Source organism: Myxine glutinosa, chromosome 1 (genome assembly GCF_964187855.1).
Source record: "Myxine glutinosa chromosome 1, kmMyxGlut1.1, whole genome shotgun sequence".
Classification (NCBI taxonomy): Eukaryota; Metazoa; Chordata; class Myxini; order Myxiniformes; family Myxinidae; genus Myxine; species Myxine glutinosa.
In genome coordinates, this window is record NC_136261.1 from 446,860,254 (window position 1) to 446,885,643 (window position 25,390).

The window sequence follows — 25,390 nt, forward strand, 5'->3', positions numbered from 1 at the left end:
CAACTGGACAGGTGTGTGGAGCAGTGTATGAGTAGTGAGTGTGTGGATCAGCGCGAATGCGCTTGGGGAGAGAAGGGTGCAGGTGGCACCAGGTGTGAGAGCACAGGTGTGCAGGTACAGGTGTGTGGAGAGAGTTGGAGTGAGTGGTACGGAGTGGTGTGCATGGTGCGAAGGTGTGAATGGGGGAAGAGTGGACCCCCATCACGGATACCCGGGGCGGGTAGTGTAAGTGTTAGGTAGAGGGTACAGGTAAATTGTGATTGGATATTGGCATCTGTGGTGCGGTTGCAGAATGGTGTTGTGAATGGGTGCATTAGTGTTGTGGAAATGGCTGGGCGTGTAGCCTGTTAGTGCGTGTAGTTGGTTGGGCACTCCACCACTGTGAGGATGTCGGCCAGGTGAGGCCGCAGGTGGGCTCTGGGAGCCGGTAGAGTTGTGGATGGGGCCCGAGGATCCGGAGGACGGACCCGGGTAGCCCAGTGCCAGAGAGGGCACCGAGTGGGGAGAGTGCCAGAGGGCCTTCCCCAGGTAGTTAGGTTAGGGCAAGGAGCAGGTAAGCTCGGAGGCAACTGCAGTGGTGGAGGTGTGCAGGTGGGTAGACCCACTGGGAGAGGTACACGCCGCAGCCCAGAAATTGTGCGAGGGCACCGGGAGATGAATCGGGGGAGTGAGACCCCAAATTGAAGCGCACCACAGTTTGGCCAATGGGAATTGGTTTTTAGAACCCATAGTGTAAGAGGGCCAATGGGTTGGCCGGAGAAAGACCCCGGGTAGTGTAAAGTTGTTAAAGTCATTTAGGAAATAGTTAGGATTGATGAACCTGTCGCACCATACGCAGCCACTTACCTGTGGTGATGATGATGACTCCACACCTGTGTTTTCTTTGTTTTGTTGCAGGAGATGAATTGCTGTTGGATTTGTGAGACGCATCACGACGTGGATGAGACATTGGGGTGATTCCATCTCTCCCTCCCTAGGAGGGACTGATGATGAATTGGTAATGGCAAATTTTGATGTGCAGTTGGAGATGGCAAATTTTGATGAGAGTTGAAAATGGCAAATTTGATTGGTTAGGAGGGAGAGAAGACGAATTTGGTATATGGGAGGAACGGGGAAGACAGTAGGGATGTTTGTTGATTTGTAAAGTAGATGTTTATGGGTAGTGTTGTGTTTTGTGGATACAGTAAGGGGTAAGGGAGGGGCCATGTAGGTTACCTGGTGGGGGGGGGGGCGTACGATAGGAACGTACCTGTCTCACCTGGTTCCCATGTGCCCCCAGTGTGCATCACCTTACATTGCGTGCACTTTTGCGCCCTTACCACCTTACTCACTTGTCTGCTTCTTTTGTCTCCCACCTCCGAGGATCTGGCTTTGGGGTAGAGAGAGAGGAGAGAGAGGTGCTGGCTGCGCAGTTGTGGGCCTGCACTTTCGCTGTTTGCTGCCGGGATCGATACACCATATGGACCGCAATGTTTGTGGCCACCCACAATGGACCGCAGTTCGTTTGCGGCCAAGCACCACCCGGGGATGGACCTATGGGTCAACGTGGCACCTATGCCATACAGGTGAACCACTTTTAGTTAACACCAAGTGCACCACAAGAAGAGCAAGAGACACCTGCAGGGTTAGGGGTTGTCGAATTTATTTTTATTCCAATGAACAATGGTGACTGCACCGATTGGTGGTGGGGTGGTGCTTTTGATGCTGGGACAGGGTGCTCTGCACGTTATTAAAGGCCGTCGGCCACAGAGCACTCGTGGGTTGGTGTATCGATGCTGGCAAGCGCGCTCTCTCTATGCATAACATCTGCATGTGTTCCTCCAAAAACAGGTCCTGGATCGTAGTGTAGATAGCAGCGTAGTCGTGTAAATAATGCTCCCTACCGGCTGTATGTTTAGTTTGCGAATTCTTTCCGGATTCGGTTATCCTGTGGGTGTGTTTCTGTGAGGAGAAGGGTGCAACGTCGCAGGGGGACATATTTACTCATTTGTGAATATCTGTAAAACTGTCGCACTCAGGGTAGAGTTAATAGTAGAAGGAACTACATTGCGTGCCACACTAAAGTAGGTAAAAATTTATCGGGTCGGGACGCCCCGAGGGTAGAGAAGGGTGCAATGTTGCGAATATGGAATTTGGCCTCCATATCCGCTTGTAAATATTCCCCTATTTTCTCCAATACTCCCCAACTTTCCCCAATCCCCCATTCCCTAGTCCCATTGCATGTAAATAACAATCAGTAGAGCCGACCTTCCCCTTATTCCCCCATTAAATGTCGTGCCCAGGTCCACCGCACCACACGTAGACAACTTTCGGACATCTTCCTAGTTATTCTTATTCTATGTCAGTTAAGGCCTCGTCTCCATTAATTATGACTCTTCGTTGCACCAGAATGTGATTATATGGCATCAGTAGTGAGTTTAGGACCTTTCCCATACCTCCTTCCATCTTCTTCCCCAACAATTACAACAACAACAGAGGAGATGGCGGCGGAGCGGGGGAGGATGCGTCCTCACACCGGCTCGATTAGCGCCATTGACCACGCGCTCCACGGGGTTACCACGGAGGGGCTGGCTGTCAGCTCCTCGTCAAGGGCGGAGCCTGGTAAACCCCCCGCACGCACCCAATGAGAAGCAATGTGCCGATTCCACGAGGCGGAGCTAACGAGCCAAGGGCGTGTCACTCCCCGCCGGATATACGCAGCCCCGAGCGGACGTGACGTGAGATGCGCCCCCAGCTGGAGAAAGACGGACCTGCGAGTGCTGAAACAGATGCGCCTGAGTTTGGAGAGGCCTGAGAAAGACCCGCCTGAGAAAGAACGTCACCTCTGAGCGCTGCGACGAGACCTCCCCGCATCTCTGGACCGAACCGTGTTGATCCTGCCCCGAGCCCAGGTGCACCTGGAGCCATCGATCCTGCCTTTCCTAGCCATCAACCCCCGTGTGAGTCAGCCGTTGTCCCGTTTATCTGTCGTCTGTTGGGAATAATATAAGATTGTGTCTAAGTGCTTGTCTTTCTATGTTGTACCTCTCGTCCCTGTAATCTGACCTTCCGAACGAATATAATCTCCTCCGGAGGTCTTGAGAACTGAACCCTGGGTGTCGTGTCATTTGAAACCCAGCCGGGTGTCTTCTTTTTCTTATTGAGCCAGCATCGCGCGACTAGTCAACGTTCGGGTATAATATCGAGTACAATCGGATAATCTTGTGCAGACGTGGTCATCCCAAAACCGCTCGGTGAATAACATCTAAGCCACGTCTGTAACAATACATTGCACTAGATTTTGTGTGTGTGTGTGTGTGTGTGTGTGTGTGTGTGTGTGTGTGTGTGTGTGTGTGTGTGTGTGTGTGTGTGTGTGTGTGTGTGTGTGTGTGTGTGTGTGTGTGTGTGTGTGTGTGCGCGCGTGTGTGATTTTATCCACTGCCACCAATCGCCATCCATTATAGGCCTCATGAGCATCATACGTCATTTCAAATGTCCCATATTGATAATCCTAACGATCCACGCCCCGCCATTTGGAATGTTCCAGCTTAAATTGAAACCTCTATGCTCAGGATATCTTGTGCAGTGTTAACTCCGACACCACCAGGTTTGAGTACGGTAGGGCTCGGCTGGATGTACGTCACTATATCTATGTGCATACCTGTAAAATTGAATTTGGGAGTGCACACGTTATATGGTTCGTCATAGTTGCCACATCGAAGTTTTTTATTGGCTATGACAAACATTCTATTGCTTTACATTGGATGTGTGGCTCAAATGCTTCAGTGATTACAATGGAGTTTGACCTTGTTTGTACCGATTAACTTTAATTTTCTAATACATGTGTTTCTCCTGTGTGCTGATGCAGCTACGCTGTGGTGATATGGGCAGTTGTAACTCATTCTGAACCTTATGAAGGTAACAATGTTGTTTAATTTTGTATGAAAGTTTGAATTATGAGGACTAGCAACGGTACCCGCCCTATGGGCGGGGCTTCAATTGGGAGGCCCAAATGAAAAGGCAAAATATCAGAAATTGAAGGCTTTTTTTATTTTAAACGATTCATATAAACATCCGTTGAATCATATCGCACGCAAATCATCAAAATCTAAACAGTACAATGTGCCCATTTTGAAAAAAGATTGAATTTTGCAAAACGGAAGCGGCCGCTGCACGTCTTTCTCAGTCGCACGTTTATGTGTGAAGAGTGCGTGCCGAATCTGTAGCACTGAAGGGGCCGCTACACCTGTTTCTCAGTCGCTTTGCACACGCTGCCGTGTTACTTCGAAGGCGCAGGTTTATATCGGAAGAGTTCGTCAGGAGTCGATCTACTCTCTCTTGACACGTATAATTTCAACAAAAGCCTCATCACTGTTCATATCGGTAAATATTATTCCATCGTGTTTGGAAAATTGGAAAACTTGGAAAATTGGGGAAAAAAATTGGAAAAACAATATAGCCTATTTTACTCCAAGGTGTCCCAGGAATACCCACCCAAAATATCGTTGCGATCGGTTGAGCCGTTTTTGCGGTACCTCCGAATGGAACGGGCGGATGGATATTTGGTGAATTATAGTAAGATGCAAGGCCTCATCAAGGACACAACCCTGAACCGCACCTTAAAGATGGACTGTGTAGATTTAGAATTTAAATAAATAAATGTGTAGGTAGTGGACATGGTAACCCGCCTTTAGAGGCCATTTTAACCGAAAGGGCGGGGGTTGGCCTTTTTCGGGCACCGTGGTCCCCTTTTTGAAGCAATTTTTTTTACAGCCGGATGCCCTTTCTGCCGCCAACCCTGTTGGTCACCTTTTGCGACACACAGTTAATTACCAGTGAACTGGTACTCAACTTGCCAACCTCGGAAGGATGACAGGCTGAGTTAACGCCCCCTCCCCCCCCCCCCCCCGGCATTTAATTCAGCGATCGACCAGGATTCAAACCCAGGATCCAAGGATCCCAAGCCGGAACCCTAACCACCGCTAAGCCAACACCAGGCCAAGTGGAAATGGTAAAGTCTATATAAATAATTCAAGGTGGTATGTAGGTCGTGGAGATGGTAAAGTGTGTGTGTGTGTGTGTGTGTGTGTGTGTGTGTGTGTGTATGTGTGTGTGTGTGTGTGTGTGTGTGTTTCCTACCCCTAGCTCCTCGCTCTCCAACCCCTCGCTCCTCGCTCTCCAATCCCTCGCTCCTCACTCTCCAACCTCTCGCTCCTCGCTCTCCAACCCCTCGCTCCTTGCTCTCCAACCCCTCGCTCCTCACTCTCCAACCCCTCGCCCCTCACTCTCCAACCCCTCGCCCCTCACTCTCCAACACCTCGCCCCTCACTCTCCAACCCCTCACTCCTCGCTCTCCAACCCCTCGCTCCTCGCTCTCCAACCCCTCGCTCCTCGCTCTCCAACCCCTCGCTCCTCACTCTCCAACCCCTCGCCCCTCACTCTCCAACCCCTCGCCCCTCACTCTCCAACACCTCGCTCCTCACTCTCCAACCCCTCACTCCTCACTCTCCAATTTCTCACTCCTCTCCAACCCCGAGCTCCTCACCCTCCAACCCCGAGCTCCTCACTCCCAAACCCCTAGCTCCTCACTCTCCAACCCCTAGCTCCTCACTCTCCAACCACTAGCTCCTCACTCTCCAACCCCTAGCTCTTCACTCTCCAACTCCTTGCTCTCCAACCCCTCGCTCCTCACTCTCCAACCCCTCACTCCTCTCCAACCCCTAGCCCCTCACTCTCCAACACCTAGCTCCTCACTCCCCAACCCCTAGGTCCTCGCTCTCCAATCCCTAGCACCTCGCTCTCCAACCCCTCGCTCCTCGCTCTCCAACCCCTAGCTCCTCGCTCTCCAACCCCTAGCTCCTCGCTCTCCAACCCCTAGGTCCTCGCTCTCCAGCCCCCCGCTCCTCACTCTCCAACCCATCGCTTGTCGCTCTCCAACCCCTCGCTCCTCGCTCTCCAACCCCTCGCTCCTCGCTCTCCAACCCCTCGCTCCTCGCTCTCCAACCCCTCGCTCCTCGCTCTCCAACCCCTCGCTCCTCGCTCTCCAACCCCTCGCTCCTCACTCTCCAACCCTGCGCTCCTCACTCTCCAACTCCTCACTTCTGACTCTCCAACTCCTCGCTCCTCTCCCGTCTCATTCATTTTGGAAACGGAAGTTTCCATGCAACGCATGAATTGTCACGATCCTCAAGAGGAAGTGTCTCATAATCATCAAATGGAAAGTAAATTGCATTGTGAAAATTAAAGATTTCAAATAAACCAATTTAAAGTGTATGCGCACATAACTAATAAAAACTAGAACGGGCACTCGGTAGAGCGCATACCTTCGCCGCAGCTACTGTTCTGTACTTGGCATGGGAGTGTAGGGAACAGAACAACAAAAATACGATTTTGACCTTTTCGTGACCTTGACCTTGACCTTTGACCCGATTGCTCCCAAAATCTAATCAAATGTGTCCCGTATAATAACCAATCATCCCACCAAATTTCATGCAATTCGGTTGAATACTTTTTGAGTTATGCGAATAACATACACACACACACACAGACATACAAATAAATACACAGCGATCAAAACATAACCTTCCGCTTTTGCGAAGGTAAAAATGAAGAAATATCTTTCGGTAATTTCCTGAAACATATTTTAGTTTTTACTTCCGGATAATAATATTGAATGAAATAAGAACGAAGTAATATATGTCGTTTTGTGACGACTGTCATCAAAAGTAAAAGTAATATACCTTAACGGAAAAGAAAAAGCGAATTTTTAATATATGTCGACATTTTCCCAGACTGTTATTTTCGGCAGTGTATTTTCGTGTGTCATAGTGGCGCGATTTTTAAAAATATATCTCTGCATTTCCCCGTGTATGCGTGAATGTTCTCAATTATTATTTCTGATACCGAGTCGAAAACCATCGATAAAAATTAAATCCGATGGTGAATTTGAGATAAAATCATGAGGGTGACTCAATGAATGGGCTTTATTTTACAGGCCTTTGAGAAATAATTTCGTTCTATAAACGGAAACTTTCATGGGATTCTCTTCCCGTTTTTTTTCAACCGAGTCTAAAACTATGTTAGTGACTGTTAAAAATGAAATGATATATTAAATTAGAGTTGAAATAAACCTGTGTGAGAGAGAAAGACAGAACGGGCCTAACGAAACAGGCCTCAAAGCTATTCGAGTTAATAGAATGGTGGATATTTGTTTACATGAAGCCTCTCCCAGAATGGGTGGAGCTACTGTCCAAACGGAGTAAGCCACACCCCCGGACAGAAAGACAGACAGACAGACAGAATCACCGTAGCCTATTATAATATAGATAGATATATACATATATACACTACAGGTCAAAAGTTTTAGAACACCTCAATTTTTCCAGTTTTTATTGAAATTTATGCAGTTTATTGTCCAGTGAACATAGGTGGGCGCGATTCGGAAAATTTTAAGTCCGCTTACCGCTTATCCGCTCCGCCAGCCCGTGTAGTCCGATTCGCTTATCCGCTTCAGCGGCCGAAAATCTTAGTCCGCTTACCGGTTATCCGCTTATCCGCTTCGATTCGATTTTTTAAAAGCGCTTCGACGTTTTTAAAGCGATTTTTGACGTTTCTAAAGGGAATTTAATGCTTTTTAAGCCTAAATAGCCATTTCTAACTACTACAAAGACAAACAAAGCTTTTAAGATCAAAAATATACATTTTTATTGAAATAAAATTTATTCAAAATTTATTGAAATAAAGTTTTCCACTCGACTCTACTCTACTCTACAGTTAATTTAAATATAATTTTAATATATGCAAGTTACATTAAAGAAAAATCAATTTGCCCATCCTTTCTTTGACAAGAGAGTCTACTAGTCAACAGACTAGCAGTCTGTTGACTAGTCCTCGTCTTCCTCCTCCACCTCCACCTCGTGGGCCTTCTTGAGGATTTGGAGGTTGCCCTTCATGAAGACGAGGGCCTCGAAGTTCGGTGCAGCCAGGGCCGACCTCTTAGGCCTGAGGATGTCCGACCCGTAGCTGAACACGCGCTCGACCGAGGCAGAGCTCGGGAGCGGCGTGTTATGCCTGAGAAACAGAGTTACCCAAGCATCACGGAACTCGAGCGGGAAGAGATTGGGCGAGAGCTGTAACGTTTGGTTATTCAGACACAAACAAGTCAACAAGATGGCGGGCCAACGGACTGCCGTGCCGTTTATTCGTCATGGTGTCGTGAACATGCCGTAAACCATGACGTGAACATAACGTCATGATGTAATGCGTTATGTTACAACCATGTCGTAAACCATGACGTGAACATAACGTTATGATATAATGCGTTATGTCGCAAGAGCCGAGTTGTTAGGGTTTCACTTATTATTCACTTAAATAAATATTCACAATTCTAGAGTAACGGCTCAGGCTAACAGCTGATTTGGCGAATCGCGATGCGCTTTAATTTTTCGGTAGTCCGCTTACGCTTATCCGCTTCGGTTTCCGGGGGTTGTTCCGATTCGCTTATCCGCTTCGAAAACGTTAGTCCGCTGCAGCGGATAAGCGGATAAGCGGACTTTCGAAGTGGACCGCCCACCTTTGCCAGTGAATAACCTGAAATGGCACAAAGGTAAGCAGTAAACTGCTCGAGGTTAAAAAAAAAAGTTTAGGTTAGCAAAAACGGGAAACTAATGTAAATTGCAAAGTTAAATTGTAAAAAAAAAAAAGGCTTTCTTCAGGGAAGAAGTAATGGGTTAACAACTGTTCTGTTACAGCTGTTCTGCAGCAATGTAAGTAAATTAAGCCTTGAAAGTTGATGCAAACAATTCCTACAGGTGTCCCAACCCCTGCCGATTACTTCATTACAAACCCCCTGTCTGTATAAAAGCAGTATTGGAACATACTCTTATTACATCCTTTGAAGCATTATAAGGACAATATTGCACTGCAGGAAGTAGTATATTGGAAACTGGAGGAAACTCTGACAGGAAGAGGTCTGAACAGCTTGCGTGATAGGCGGCTCACAGGACAACAGCTTCAAGCACAGCTTAACACTGGACGAAGTAAGCAAGTCTCAGTTTTAACTGTGTAGAGAAGACTTTGAGCTGCAGGTTTGACAGGTCGAGTGGCAGTAAGAAAGCCATTGCTAAGATGGCAAAATAAGAAAAAGATTCCTGGGCCAGGAAGCACCGCCATTGGACTACTGAAGACTGGAAGAAGGTCTTATGGACCGATGAATCAAAATTTGAAATCTTTGGTTCATCACGCAGGGTTTTTGTACGCCGTCGAGTCGGTGAAATAATGGTTCCTCAGTGTGTGACACCAACTGTCAAACATGGAGGAGGAAGCATGATGGTCTGGGGCTCTTTTGCTGGATCCAGAGTCGGCGACTTGCACAGAGTGACTGGCACCCTGAACCAAAAGGGCTACCACAGCATTTTTCAGCGCCATGCAATACCCTCTGGTATATGCCTAGTTGGTGAGGGGATGAGATAATGACCCTAACCACACCTCCAGGCTATGTCAAAACTACCTTCGAGGAAAAGAACAAGACGTTAGGCTTCAAATCATGGATTTTCCAGCATAGTCTCCAGACCTAAACCCCATCGAGCTGGTTTGGGATGAACTGGACAGAAGGGTGAAAGCAAAGCAACCTACAAGTGCAACACATTTGTGGGAACTTCTGCAACAGTGTTGGGAAGAACTTCCCGAACAATATTTCATTTCCATTGTAGAAAGAATGCCACGAGTCTGTTCGGCCGTTATATCTGCAAAAGGTGGCTACTTTGCTGAGTCAAAAATTTAAATTAAATTTTGTTAAACAAAATGATTCTATGATTTCTTTTTTATCTCCAATAAATTGTTTATTTGTTCTATGCTTAATTTCAGAGTACATTGAGACATTAAACTGCGTAAATTTCAATAAAAACTGGAAAAATTGAGGTGTTCTAAAACTTCTGACCGGTAGTGTATATAGGTTAATGAATCGAAGTCGTGTGTTGGTCGTGGATACATTAAAGTGTTAGAAATAAATAAATAATTCAAAGTGGTATGTCGGTAACTTCAGTTCTTCTTGGATCATCTGATCGTGCGCTTGTGAGAGTCAACATCTCTAGGATCAGCCTCAGCATCGGAGAGTCTGGCAGTTCACTCAGTAATGCAGATTGGCAGAGACTACAAGCCACAATCTCACGTCAGGATTGGTTTATTATATCCAACACCCCTGATATTAACTAATCCTCGGAATTCTTCAACAGAAACCTTCTCTCTATTTTGCACAGATTAATCCCATCATGTCTTCAGTAATCATACCCTTACTCTCGGCCATGTTACACTGATCCTTTGGTGAGGCAGTTGCATTGAAACAATTTGCCTTCTCTTCCTGGAAAGCAAACCCAACCGAAGGCAACCTCAAATCATTCCACAAAGACCGCAACAAGTATGTCCACTCTCAGGAATGCCAGACAACAAGATCTATCCAATCTCAAAAATGAACTTTCAAACTTGTCTCCCTCCTCCAAAACTTGGTGGTCCCTTATTAAGTCTGTCTCTGGAGTATGATCACCTTCCATCCTTTCCCTCACTTCAAACGACACCACAGCCGAATCTGATTGTAAGAAGGCTGGATGCCTCAATTCTGTTTGTTTCAAAATATTGCATCCCTAACCCCTCTTTCTCTCTGTATCACCCATCCCAGTCATACCCAACTGTTTCTGGTCTCTGTGTCATTTGCACCTAAGAAGGTGGAGAAGTTTCTGGCAACCCTAGACTCTGATTCTGCAACTGGACCGGTCGCACGGCATCAGCCCACGGGTCCAAGAAACCTGCTCTGCAGCTCTTGCACATCTACTCTCTGCCCTTTGTATCCTGTGCTTTGCCGTAGGTCATCTTCCATCTGCTTGGAAATCAGCCAATATTACTGCATTACATGAACAAGGTGCAAAAACGGATCCCCTTCACTACAGACCTGTCAACTTACTTCCCATCATTAGCAAGGTCATGGAAACTATCATCGCAGTTGACATCAAATCCTTCCTTTTTCCGTTGCCCTGACTTCAGCCAATCAGTTCGGATTCAGACCTAGTCACTCTACCTTGGACATCCTGCCTCTGCTCTACCAATGATGGATGGAGGTCCTCAATGTCAGACATGAGATTAGGGCTGTCTCTCTTGACAATATTTGGAGCATTCGATGGAGTCTGGAACCTTGCCTTGCTCTCCAAACTCTGTCAATGGGCGTATCACATCCAAGGCCAACTCCACACACAGCTAACTGAATTCCTCTACTGTCATAGCCAATACTCGCTCTCAACGGGATCTTCTGATCTCACCTCCCGCCATGGCTGGAATTCCCCAAAGCAGTGTTCTCTCGGCCCAGCCATATACCTAATCTTCATGAACAATCTCTCTGATTATCTGTAAAATCCTCTTTATATCTTTGCTGATGATTTGCTCTGGAGGCATATCCCCAAAAGTGGCCTAGAAAAGGTGGTAGGGGTACACTCATGTTACAAGCTGGCAACAATGTTTTTCTGAAAGCCCAGACCTCTAGGAACCCAAAAAGTCTTGTTGCCAGCTTGGCAAATGGTTTGGACCAGATTTGTGGCCATTTTTCAAAATGGCCGCCTACATTTTTGGTGTTTTCTAATATTTGAGCTCTAGAACTTATATCTGGCTGTCTTAAAGGTCTCTAGGGTTATGACCTTATAACATATAGTCATACAACAATCCTCACCCAAATTGGGGTGCATGGCATATCTATAAGTGGTTTTATTGAAGCAAAAAGGCAAAAATATGCCTGAAAAACGCCTTCATTTTGATTTTTCCAAATCACTAAATTGCATACTGTGAAGTTGTTCTTTGGTCAATTTCTTTCAAAATAGTTTTAAAATTTGCCCAGATCCCTCCTCTTCATTAGCAAATCTTCAGGAATATACCCAAGTTCTCAGAAAATATGTTTTATGCATGATCAGCTACCCCTACCCCCTAAATCACAAAACGTGCCAATTTTCAATATTTCCAGATTCCAACCAATATCATTGTTGTATGACTTTTTCTCATCATGATAGGTCCAAATTAACTTACTCTATGTGATTAGGTGTTAATAAAAATTGAATTTCACACTTTAGTGAAAATCCAAGATGGCTGCCAAATGGCCAATAAAATATAATATTTCACATTATGACGTTAAGTTAAGGTAATGCAGTCTACCATTTGATACCAACACATTTTTGAGACATAATATATTGCAATAATGATGCTTTCCTTTGTATCCTTCCTCAGGTCCTGCCCGAATCATCATTTTAACATAATTGTTGTGTTAACAATGTACTATAACATATTGCTTGTTGCATGTGCTGTAAATAGCTTTCAGTGTTGTGGTAGACATAGTCTTTGTCTCTTTCCAGATATGAATGAAGATGGAACCTGTAGCTGTGATAGGCGGGAGACGGAAGAGAGAATCAGTTGCACTGGACATCGACTGGAGCACATGCTTCATTTGCCAAGGCAACAGAAAAAATGAAAAGACAACCAAGCCCACAGATGTTGGTCTCGAACGCTTTAAAGACTGTGTGATTACGAGACAGAAATACCATGACCATGAGTACATCTCAACACTTGACAGAATACAGAGTATTGACCTTGATGATGAAAAAGAACACATAGTATGGCACAGGGGCTGTTATTCAAAGTTTACACATGCCAACCATATTGAGAGACTGAAAAATCGGCATGAAAAGGAAGCAAAGGACTCGTGTGACCAACCATCTACATGCATTCGCCCCTCTTCTAGAGCATCAGTTGCTTCAGTGTCCTGGGACAAATGTATTTTCTGTCAGGAGGATAAGGCAGGAAAGCAATTGAGGAATGTACCCACTTTAGAGACCTCAGACAGAATACTAAATGATGCTCAAAAGAACAAGATTATGAGATGCCGGTTGGCAGGAATAAGTGACCTAATAGCTGCTGAAGGGAAGTACCACCTTCCTTGTTATGTAACCTTCAGGAGGAAGTCTGAGTCAACTGTGGTAGAAGAAGGCCCAGAATATCCACCAGATGTTTGTTTCAACAAAATGATCGAGGAGGTGGATGCTGGGCTGTCTGGAGGAGACATCTACACCATGAAAACCATCTGGCACCAATACTGTTACATGATGAGAAGAGACTTCAGTGTCTGTGTGGAGCAATGTGACCGACAGAGTTACAAAGCATTCAAGAACAAAGTCAAAAGGGTATTAGGAGATAGGGCAGATTTTGTACAGTCCATGAATCAACAGGATTCACTTCTAGTCTTCCCACTAATTCAAACAGGTATTGTTGTTCAGAACTTAGCAGAGATGGCAGATGAGCTAGAACAAAGTGAGATACAAGATTCTGATGAAACCTCCCAGCACATTCCATCTTTCTCAGCCGAAACAAAGGACAAGGAACTCTTGAGTTGGCTTTACAGAGTGGCAGTCAAAATGAGAAATGACATCAAGACAATGCCAGGACACTCAGATATTGGAGACATCAATACTGAAAGTGCACAGAAGGTGGTTCCTGAAAGCCTTTACATTTTCCTACGCCTGCTGTGTGATTGTGACAGCATATTTGAAGATTCTGAAGGGACCTCCGAAGGTGATGATGATGGAGAAAGCAAAAGGATTTTGAGCATAGCACAGGACATAGTATGTTTGGCATCTGGTGGCAGAAAGCAGACACCAAAGCAACTAGGGCTAGCTCTCACTGTTCACCAAGCAACAAGGTCCAAGGACTTGGTGCAACTAATGCATGCTGCAGGACATGGTGTTAGTTATGAAACTGTAAGAAGAGCTGACACTGCCCTTGCAAACTCTGTCTTGGCCAGATATGTTGAGCAAAACAACACAATAATACCCCTGAATTTTGCACAAGCTACCTACCAAGGATACATCAGATATGCTAATGATAACATTGACATCATAGAGGAGACCCTTGACGGTCAAGGCTCCTTTCATGCCTCACAGTCTGCTGCCTTTCGAAGAAGCATACCTGGCGAAAAGACCATTGCACCTGATGTCAAGTCAAGCAGTAGCAGATCTGTAACTGTGCCAGAGCATTTCAATGAGATTCAACCTTCAGGCATGGGCACCCAGAAACCCGAAGCAACATTTCCAGTAGCTGTGAAAGCTGATTGGTATATGGAATCGGATGCCCAGGTTATCTCTGAGGCTATGGCCATAGATGTGTCATGGCTCCTTGCACGTCAGTCTCACACCGAGGACCAGCATGTTCCAGGCTGGACAGCATTTAACCAGCGTGTGTCTGATGTGAATCCAGCAAAGACTACAGTAGGGCCTATGCCGATAATCAATGAGCCTGCACATGAGTTTGACACCATCTGGACAGTGATTCAAAACTGCCAAAGGATGACTGCTGCACTAGGGCAAACGTATACAGTACTTACCTTTGATGAGCAACTGTACTGTAAAGCCAAGATGTTGCAGTGGGCCAAACCAGACAAATGCAAAAACCTAGTGGTGATGCTTGGTGGTTTCCATATTCAAATGAATTTCACCAAGGTTATTGGACAGTACATGGCAGATTCCGGCTTGAAGGACATTCTGGTAGAAAGTGGTGTGTATGGCGAGAACACTGCACAGAACATCCTCAACGGGAAACAATGGAACCGCACAATCCGTGCCCACAAGCTTGTGTTTGAGGCATTATGGCGAATTCTGTGGCAGAAGATCCTACATTGGCTGAATGAAAATGAAGTACAGATTGATGCAGAAATCAATCAGGTATCAGAGGACCTTTCGAGAGCTTTCCAGCAGGCAGACGATGAGGCCATCTACAGTGCTCTGAGGCGTCTGGTGCCCAAGGCCTACCAGGTCAGTGCCCTAATAGAAGACATGGACAGGGAACACGAGGCAAATGCCACATTTGTATATTGGCGGCAATACATGCATCTTGTGAGCATCCTCCTGAGGTTCACCCGTGCCATCAGAGATGCACTGTAGGAAAAATGGATTGCGGTGCACATTGGCATGCAAATGTGCAGACTTATGCAGGAACCCCCTCAATGACTCTGATAGTGATTAGACGACATGCATGGAAACTTGAGTATATTCCATAATGTCATATTGTTACTATGCTGGCTGTATTTGACGTAATGTAACTAGTCTTGCTTCAGCTCTGTTCCACCAATGTATTACTAGTCTATGATATGACTGTATCCCACATTCTGTCACTTATGTATGAATAGCCAGATTAGCTTGTTGGGTACGACTTTGTTAATTCAGTGCCAAATATTTGTTTAGTTTAAAGGTGCAAGCATTGCATTGACGTTTGTATTGTTTGGATCAGTGTAACATAATAATGTTTGCATTATGTATACAAGTTATGTATGTTTATTTTTGTTTTACATTAAATAATATAGCTTATATTTTACAATCTTCTATGTCTTCATTTATGTAAGTGCCTTGTTTGTCAGCTATGTTGGAACTAATATACTCCGCAAACAAGGCACTTCCAAATCCACACTACTTTCCTGAAATTCAAATGTTATAAAACATAAATTTTACATAAAGTCCCCCTCTAAAATAATACATCTTCAACTCATCAAGACTCTTTCACATACATGTGACCTATAGAATAGTAGTGCCTCATATATTTAGTATAAATGGAACATTTTAGAAGTGCCTCTGAATGAAATTGCAGTCTTATGGTCTCGCGCCACCAAATATTCTATAGCCATTTGGCAGCCATCTTGGATTTTCACTAAAGTGTGAAATTCAATTTTTATTAACACCTAATCACATAGAGTAAGTTAATTTGGACCTATCATGATGAGAAAAAGTCATACAACAATGATATTGGTTGGAATCTGGAAATATTGAAAATTGGCACGTTTTGTGATTTAGGGGGTAGGGGTAGCTGATCATGCATAAAACATATTTTCTGAGAACTTGGGTATATTCCTGAAGATTTGCTAATGAAGAGGAGGGATCTGGGCAAATTTTAAAACTATTTTGAAAGAAATTGACCAAAGAACAACTTCACAGTATGCAATTTAGTGATTTGGAAAAATCAAAATGAAGGCGTTTTTCAGGCATATTTTTGCCTTTTTGCTTCAATAAAACCACTTATAGATATGCCATGCACCCCAATTTGGGTGAGGATTGTTGTATGACTATATGTTATAAGGTCATAACCCTAGAGACCTTTAAGACAGCCAGATATAAGTTCTAGAGCTCAAATATTAGAAAACACCAAAAATGTAGGCGGCCATTTTGAAAAATGGCCACAAATCTGGTCCAAACCATTTCCCAAGCTGGCAACAATACAAGACTTTTTGGGTTCCTAGAGGTCTGGGCTTTCAGAAAAACATTGTTGCCAGCTTGTAACATGAGTGTACCCCTACTGTCACATTTCCTGGAAGTGCCTCCAGACTAATTCTATCCTTTGCCATAACATCCCTGGTTTCTTCCGATAGGCAGGCAGAAGCCTCTTCACTCTCTTCAGACCTTCATGTAATCATATACTAGTCAAACACTCAGAATATACTGTATCTTTCAAACCTGACAAATATCACTCTCACTCACTCTGTCCGAAAGTGTCTTGAAAACCCCCATATACTTTCTTAACAATCCTCTTTTAGCTGAAGTCACTCAAACATTTGGGCCTCACCATCAGCCATGATCTTTCTTGGAAACGACACTTCTAAGTTGGCCCCAAAGCCAATCATGCAAAATCCTTCCTTGGCACACCTGAACTCTTATCCACCTACAAATACTTCAACCGCAGCTTGATGGAGTACTGCTCTCCCATCTGGGCTCGAGCTCCTGCCTCACACCTGGTTCAGCTTGATATCATTGAAACCAAGGCCCTAAAGATCAATAGAATCTGCCACAATGAGTCCATTGGACTATAAATTTGCTATCGTGGACAGATCAGTGATCTCCGTCTTCTTCCGCCTCCTTTCTGCACCATATGTTCATTCAGTGCCATGCCCCATTCCCCACCCCCATGTTTCTGCAGGTCATACAGTCCACCATCAATCACATTCTGGTGAAACTACCTACTCTAGGATCACTGCTCACCTCTACTCGTTCCTTCCTCTTTTTCCCACCTGTGGAACCAACTTCCACATTCTCTTCAATCTCATTCTTCACTCCAGGTCTTCATGATACCTGTTCACCACCATCTATCATCCCACATCCCAAAACATGATATTGTTGTGGTTTTGAGAATAAAGGATGATCCCCCTCGTAGGTAGACACACCACAACATGAAGTCTCGCGATTGTTCAGTTATTTCTTAGTGAATGTAAGGTAGTCTCCTTTCCTGTGTTAGTTTTGCGTTGAGCAGGCCCATGAGTAGGGTGGTCTTTTGGGCTGGAAATGCCACGTGGTATGCCTTCAACAAGTCTGGCAAGGCCGAAGGGAGGTGCCGCAGAGGGAGTGGCCAGTGAGCCGCGAGCCGCCAATCAGAGCTCGAGGGAAGTGGCTAACCACGACGATGAGAGGTGGGGTTTGGAACATTCGTGTAGGGCTGGGGCGGAGCCATATAACCCTGCTCCGAGCCCCCCCCCCCCCACCTCCCTGTGAGACGAGAGATGAGTCAGTTCGGGTCACGAGTTCTCAGTTGAGTTGAGTTAAGAGTCGCGCATCCCATGAGTTGGAGTTCCGTTCAGAATCGGAGTGTTGGACTTGATCACTGAAATAGCCGCGCGGTACACGAACTTGCCCCGTGCCCAGTGCCCTGCGCTCTGCCGCTGTATTAATCGCGTGCTCAAGAAGACGACCCGTGCCGGGCCACAGACGCACGATCTCCTCCTGCCTGCCTTCTCCTGCATACGTGCCGTGACCGCCAGAGGGCTACACCACGAGCGAGCTGTCCCGGAGCGACCGACACAAAGTGCGTTTGGCGCGCGAACATTCTTCCTCCATCTCCCCGTGTGCGTGAGTGGGCCCAGTGTCTGGAGATAAGTTATATTGGTTAAGCTTCTGCTCTGTGTCCCCTTTCCTTCATCCTGATTGTTGTACATTGTAAATAAATTGTGTTATTCCTCTTATTTGACCGTTCCTGTCCCTTCAATTAATTGGCCTCATGTGGTACGAATAGAACCGCTCAATCGGGTTCAATAAAAGGTAACAGCACAAGTCACGTGATACGCATACCGCTCGGGCGTACTTGATTAAGCATGGCTTGTGCGAGGCTCGGTCCCCACTTTCGTGGCAGCGTGGGTTAAAGGTACGTGCGACATTGACCCGATACCCTTTTTCACGCTTGCTGCGGAAGTGGCGATTGGCCTCGTGGACACGAAGACCCAAGGGGAAAAAGGGGTTTATCCCCCCTTTGTAACGTGGACGGGCTTCGGGAGATCCGCAACAAATTGGTGTCTAGGAGTGGGATGATTGGACCTAGAGTGCGCTTCACACACTCAAAAATTATGAGTGGACGAAATTTAGTTTTAAAATCAAATTAAATTCATACCATGGCTGGCCAAGATGGTCAAATGCCGGTGGGGGTAATAGATGAAGAAGAGGGATTAATGGCCCAGGACCAATAGGAGGAGTTGGTAGTGGAGGAAGCCGATGAGGGTGAGGCACTGGTGAAGGAAATGGCGGCACCTCGCACGTGGCGACGGAAGCCGAGCCTGCGGTGCTAAGGTGCATACAATTGTATGATAGCATCCATGAAATTCATCCATGAAAATGACAGCATCCATGAAATTGGAGGGGGATCGATTGGCTAATCGAATGGATGCCCAAAGGGATGACATGAAAGAAATGAGGGACGAAGCAAGGTGCAACATGGAAGGGTTGGAAAGCACAATGGGTGGCCAAATGAAAGAAATGAAGGAAGGGTTGGAAAACGAAATAAAAGAATCCAGGTGTGAAATGGAAAAAATGAGGGAGGCCGAAAAGAGGGATATGAAAAAGGCAGGGGAGGACATGGGGCGCAAGTTGAGCGGGAAAGTAGCAGTGATACGCGACGAGGTGACACGGTGTGGGGAACGCGTGGGGAGCGAGGTAGAGCAGAGGACAGCCAAATTGACGGGGGCGATGGGAGTAGCGACGCGAGAGAGTGTAGAGGAGCCGACGATCGTCGCATTGGAAAATAACATTTTGAATTTTTTGAATTTGAAAAATGAAAATTCCGCGGTGAGAAAAAATGGCGCGAATGTGTTTGGCGTGAACGGGTGTTCGGCACGCTTGGGAGAAAGGCGAGACCCGGGCGTTCGTGATGGGCCCATTGTGCGGTGTGAGAGGTGAGAGGGTGTGCGTGGAGAGAGAGTGTGTTACAGAGTGTGTGCAGGAGTGCACACCAGAGTGTGTGAGTGTGTGCAGGAGTGCACACCAGAGTGTGTTACAGAGTGTGTGCAGGAGTGCACACCAGAGTGTGTAATGGAGGGTGAGCGAGAGTGCACACCTGAGTGTGTAAAAGAAGAGTGCACAAAGGAGTGTGTGAGGGGCGCGTGTGCACCTGGTTGTGCGGTTAAGGAGTGTGTAACGGGAGAGTGCACACCTGGGGGTGTGGAAAAAGAGTGTGCGATCGCCAAGTGTGTTACAGAGCGTGAGGGAGAATGCACACCAGACTGTGTGTGGGAAGAGTGTGTAATGGAGTGTGTGGTAGGCACGGGGGCGCCTGGGTGTGCGAGTGCGGAGTGGGTCGCGCGTGGGGAGGACGTGGCTCAAGCATCGACACTGACCGGGGGGGGTAGAGCTTCGCGGGATGAGTAGCGTATGTGAGCCCCCGGTGAGTTGTATGCAGCAGGGACCGGAGGGGATCGGTGCCGCGTCGGTCTCACAAGGACCGACGTGCACGATTCGTGCCTCTGGCCCCTGCACTGTATGGTTGGTGCCATGCCATGGCGGCAAGGGCGATCGGCGAGGTTCAAGGGGAGGTAGGAGTTTTCGGAGCTGCGCACCTTGTCAGGTGCGGTGCTCCGACTGTGGCCGGCTGGGTCACCGTGTGTGGGACCATGAGGTCCCGCGCAGGGATGGAGCCCTGAACTTGGGCCCATCCATCCCTCCCCCCTTGGATCGAAAATGCCGGACGGACACCACCTACAGGCGACCAACCACCCGCATGGATCGCTCGGCCCTTCAAGGCCGAGCTGTGACAACGAACCTCCATAGATGGGGGCTCAGAGTGTAGCAGACTGAAGAGTAGTGTATACCCCGTGGGGGGATGGTAGTGTCACCATTCCTCACATAAGGGGGCCCATGAGCACTAGTTTAGGGGGATGGCAGTGATAGGCACGTGAAGGTGCCTGCAATGGTTGCCTCCATGGGCACCGAAGCAAGCCAAGGGAGGGCTAGGATAATGTCAGGGATTTAGAAGACAGTAGGGACAAGAATTTTAAGTAGTGACACCTGAACTATAGTGGGGACGTAGACAGTTTAGGTGCTTGTTAAAGAAAAGGGAGTGCTCAGTTTAAAGGGACGACGTGGAAGCACGAGTTTTAGGGGAAATTAGTCAGCTAGATGATGCTGTGTGTTTGAGGAATTGTGTTGTAGTGTAAATGGAATTGTGTTTGAGGTGTGTGAGAAAAATGGTGTGCAAGATATTTGGTGTGAGAATGATTGGTGTGGAATAAAAGGTGTGGAATGCACGGTGCGAAGGACTGAATGGAGGGAGTGGAACCCATTCACGGAAGCCCGGGGTGTTAGTGAAAAGCCAGGTAGAGGGCGTACGCAAATTATATGGATATTGACACCTGTGGTGCAGGCAGAAGGAAGTAGTGTTTTGTAGGGTGCATGAGTCCGTGAATGGCTGGGCGTGTGGTTTAATTGGTGCATATGGTTATTGGGGCACTCTGCCACTGGTAGTTTGTTGGCCAGGTGAGGCCGTAGGTAGGCTCTGGGAGCCGGTTAGAGTAGTTGTTGAGTGGGGCCCGAGGATCCCCGGAGAGGACCCGGGTTGCCCAGTGCCAAGGTGGGCATCAGGGGGTAAGAGCCAGGGAGGGCCTTCCCCGATTAGGTCGTCATGAGGAGCAGGTAAGCTCGGGTGGCGGCTTCAGTGGTGGAGGTGCACAGGTAGGTAGACCTGCTAGTGGAGCCACACGACCCAGCCCCGAAATTGTGCGAGGGCACAGTGAGAAAATTTGTGGGAGTGAGACCCAAATTCAGAGGGCACCACAGTGTGGGCAATGGGAATTCAGGTTCTTAGAACCACATAGTTTAAAGAGGCCGATTGGCAGGCTCCGACCCCGGGTAGTGTAGATGTGTAATGTCATTAGAGTAGTTAGGATGAGAAATCCCTTCGCACCATCCACAGCCAGTCACCAAGGAGGACGAACTCCACACCAAGGTTCTGTAAACTATTTGAGAAGTGAGACACATCATGACGTGATGAGACATTGTGTTTGTTCCATCCCTTCCTTCTTGGGAGGGATTGGGAGACGAATTTGGAGATATAGGGGGACATGGGAGACAAGACGTAGAGACGGATTCTAAATACAAGGGGGGCTAGGGTAGTGTAGCCAACGGTGGGGGGTACAGACAGTCAGGGACGAGCCTGCTCTGCTCGCTCTTCCACGTCCCTCGCGCTGCACCACCTTGTTTTTCTGTAGGCCACTGCGTCTTTTCTGTTTGCTTATTGTGGTTTGTCTCTCCTCCCCACCCCAGGACCCTTTTTGGAGGCCGAACTGTTCAGCACCATCGACCTGTGCAGCATCCCTTCTACACCTTGCTGCCATGTCGTTGTCGCACCTGCGCAGCCAAACTGTGCAGCACCTTGCTGCCAGTCCTTTTGCTGCACCTTATTCCACCTGTGCAGCCGACCTGTGCAGCATTTTTGCTGCCACAAACCTTTTTGCTGCACCTTGTCACTCATTAAGGACCACAAGCCTTGTGGCCTTGCACCTCTGCTGTGCGGCATCTTGCTGCAAAATCATCTTGCCCTTCGGACCACTTGTTTGAGTGGCATTGATGCCACGCAGTTGGACCACGTGAGATTGGCCCTGCTGGCCAATGAAGAATAAAAGAAAGTGTGTGCATTGTTTTACTATCGTGCGCTAGGGATAAAGAAGTTCTGCAAGTTCAGATGGCCCTGATTCTTCAAATGGCCTGTATGCCGGTCGGAGGGCCAGCCGGTTTGTTATATGCACACATAAGAAGCAAGAAGCAAGATGCAAGCAGCAAGTGCCATTTATGAGTGTGTTTTGTTGTGTTTTCTCTCCCCTCCAATCTTCTCTTCCAAAAAGAACAGGTCCTGGGTCACAGCATTGTAAATAAAGTGAAGTTCTGTGCTTGTAAATATAAGAATGTTAGCCACCGGCTGTGTTTAGTTTGAAAATTCCGGAAATACTCGGGTAGTTGTGGGTGTGAAACTGTTAGATAGCTGCTCAACGCAATAGGAGGGACATATTTAGTGTTAAAAATGTCGCACACATGGGTCAGAGTAAATGCTAGGGGGAACCACACCTATGTGTCACATTTAAACATAATGGTAATTTTGCATGCCAGGCTCTAACGGTCGTTCCACTGTTGGATTCGACTCGGGGCGAGTCTGGTGAGAGAGGGGTGTAGTGTTGCGGTTTTTAGAATAAAGGATAATCCCCATCGTAGATAGACACACCACAACATGAAGTCTCGCGATAGTTCAGTTATTTCTTAGTGAATGTAAGGTAGTCTCCTTTCCTGTGTTAGTTTTGCGTTGACCAGGCCCGTGAGTAGGGCGGTCTTTTGGGCTGGAAATGCCACATGGTAGGCCTTCAACAAGTCTGTCAAGGTCGAAGGGAGGTGCTGCAGAGGGAGTGGCCAGTGAGCCGCGAGCTGCCAATCAGAGCTCGAGGGGAGTGACTAACCAAGACGATGAGAGGTGGGGTTTGGAACATTCGAGTAGGGCCGGGGCAGAACCATATGACCCTGCTCCGAGCCCCCCCACCTCAGTTCCCTGTGAGACGAGAGATGAGTCAGTTCGAGTCACGAGTTCTCAGTTGAGTTGAGTTAAGAGTCGCGCAGCCCATGAGTTGGAGTTCCGTTCAGAATCGGAGTGTTGGACTTGATCACTGAAATAGCCGTGCGGTACACGAACTTGCCCCGTGCCCCGTGCCCTGCGCTCTGCCGCTGTATTAATCGCGCGCTCGAGAAGACGACCCGTGCCGGGCCACAGACGCGCGATCTCCTCCTGCCTGCCTTCTCCTGCATACGTGCCGTGACTGCCAGAAGGCTACACCACGAGCGAGCTGTCCCGGAGCGACCGACGCAACGCGCGTTTGGCACGCGAACATTCTTCCTCCATCTCCCCGTGTGCGTGATTGGGCCCTGTGTCTGGGTATAAGTTAAAGTGGTTATGCTTCTGCTCTGTGTCCCCTTTCCTTCATCCTGATGATTGTACATTGTAAATAAATTGTGTTATTCCTCTTATTTGACCATTCCTGTCCCTTCAATTAATTGGCCTCGCGTGGTACGAATAGAACCACTCAATCGGGTTCAATAAAAGGTAACGGCACAAGTCACGTAATATGCATACCGCTCGGGCGTACTCGATTAAGCGTGGCTTGTGCGAGGCTCGGTCCCTGCTTTCGTGGCAGCATGGGTTAAAGGTACATGCGACGTTGACCCAATACCCTTTTTCACGCTTGCTGCGGAAGTGGCGATTGGCCTCGTGGACAAGAAGACCCAAGGGGAAAAAGGGGTTTAATCCCCCCTTTGTAACGTGAACGGGCTTCGGGAGATCCGCAACAATATTTTATCCCCTCGTCAACCCTCCCCAAGCCCACTCATTTCCGGTTCCATTACTGCTGCACATTGTACTTCACACAGATCATTTGATTAAATAATCAAGTTGTAAAATTTATCCTGAAAATTTCTAAGTGTCCACATTGTTATATGGAATGGCACAAGTGATGGAGGAATTTTCATTTGTAAATATACCTTCACAATGATTGATTTTTATCATCAAAGGGGATCTCTTTTGAAGGAAAAAACGGAAATGTTTATCCTTCCATTGTAGAATGAGTCAGGTTGTGAAGATGATAACACAGGAATCTAATCATCTTCAAATTGCTTTATGTTATGTTTATTTTGCAAGATGTGGAAGCTCAGAGGATCATGATGCTTGTCGTGGAGCCATACAATCAGAGGCCAACGATTCCACAGGAAACACCACCTGATCCTGACCTCATCACACTCATGAAGGAATGCTGGGATAAAGATCCGAAAAAGAGGCCATTGTTTGATGGTAAGGAATGCTGGAGGTAACCATTATCGAGTCGGTGTTCATCGTTGTGGGACTTTGGTACCTGTAACCATTTGTTTCAAGTTTCAAAACTAAAGTGAATGAAAAAGTACAATGGATTGTTGCAGCATTTATAGAGGATGCAATGAAACGAAACATTTTCCCAGAAATCATTTTTGGAAGAGGAAGGAAAATGAAGGTGAGAACGCAAATTATTTCCAGTGTCGCAGATAGAAACTACCATGGCACTCGGTAGAGCGTTACCTCCACCAAGCTGAACAGTTATGTTCTGTATACCATTGATGGGTGGGATCTGGATTCAGATCTTCACCAAAATCTAATCTGCTTGTTCTCATCACCTCCCAAACTCGTCCACCAAGTTTCATCCAAATCCGTCCACACCTTCTTGGAATATTGTGTTGTATATAGTTTTTGGGCCCCATCTCTCAACGATGAAGAATCATTTTAAAATATTTTAAATTCTTGTATTCGGATCTGGATTCAGATCTTCACCAAAATCGAATCGGCTTATCATCAGCTTCCCAACTCATTCACCAAGTTTCGTCTGAATCCGTCCACAACTTCTTGAAATATTGTGTTTTATATCGTTTTTGGGCCCATCTCTCAACGATGAAGAATCACTAAAAGAAAAAATAAATAAATAATAATTTCGGATCAGGATTCAGATCTTCACCAAATCGAACCACTCCTTCCTTGTGGCACACCCAAAGTGACCAACAAATTTCATCCGAATCCGTCCACAACTTCTTGAGATATCCCATATATCAATTTTGGCCCCATCTCTCAATGGTGAAGAATCACTTTAACATTTCTATTATCTGGATCCATATGCTTATCTTCAACCAAAATTGAATCGATCCGTCCTTGTCACACACCCAACCTGTCCACCAAATTTCATCCGAATCCGTCCACAACTTTTTGAGATATCATGCTCACAGACATATAAACAGACAACGTCAGGTGGTAGCTTGACAGGTATGAAGAAAATGGAGAGATCCTTGAAACTTTGAACATGGAGTCATTTTGATGATATCTTTCCCACCAGTGGCTCAGGAACGATTTATATCATTGAAATAGATTTATCCTCAAATATTCAATTTTCTTTGCCTACCAATGTCTCGCTACACCAAATATTAAGCGCAATAGAGCCCAAAATGTGTTTTATGCAAACGCCGTCACTGTCACATTGACCTTTGACCTATATGGTGAAATCTCATTTTTCTGATGACTCCGTGATCTACTTTTCACTGATGAC

General features: G+C 46.6%; 1 protein-coding gene across 3 annotated transcripts in view; it reads left to right on the forward strand.

The window, feature by feature from the left end:
* The window catches only part of LOC137418920 (receptor-interacting serine/threonine-protein kinase 2), a 176,850-nt gene that overhangs the window by 134,024 nt on the left and 17,436 nt on the right, over positions 1–25,390 (forward strand). For all 3 annotated transcript variants that reach the window (XM_078770798.1, XM_078770799.1, XM_078770800.1), the window contains exons 6-7: positions 3,848–3,897; positions 23,968–24,117. In XM_078770798.1, the coding sequence (XP_078626924.1) occupies positions 3,848–3,897; positions 23,968–24,117 (200 nt within the window). The remainder of the gene's footprint in view (positions 1–3,847; positions 3,898–23,967; positions 24,118–25,390) is intronic.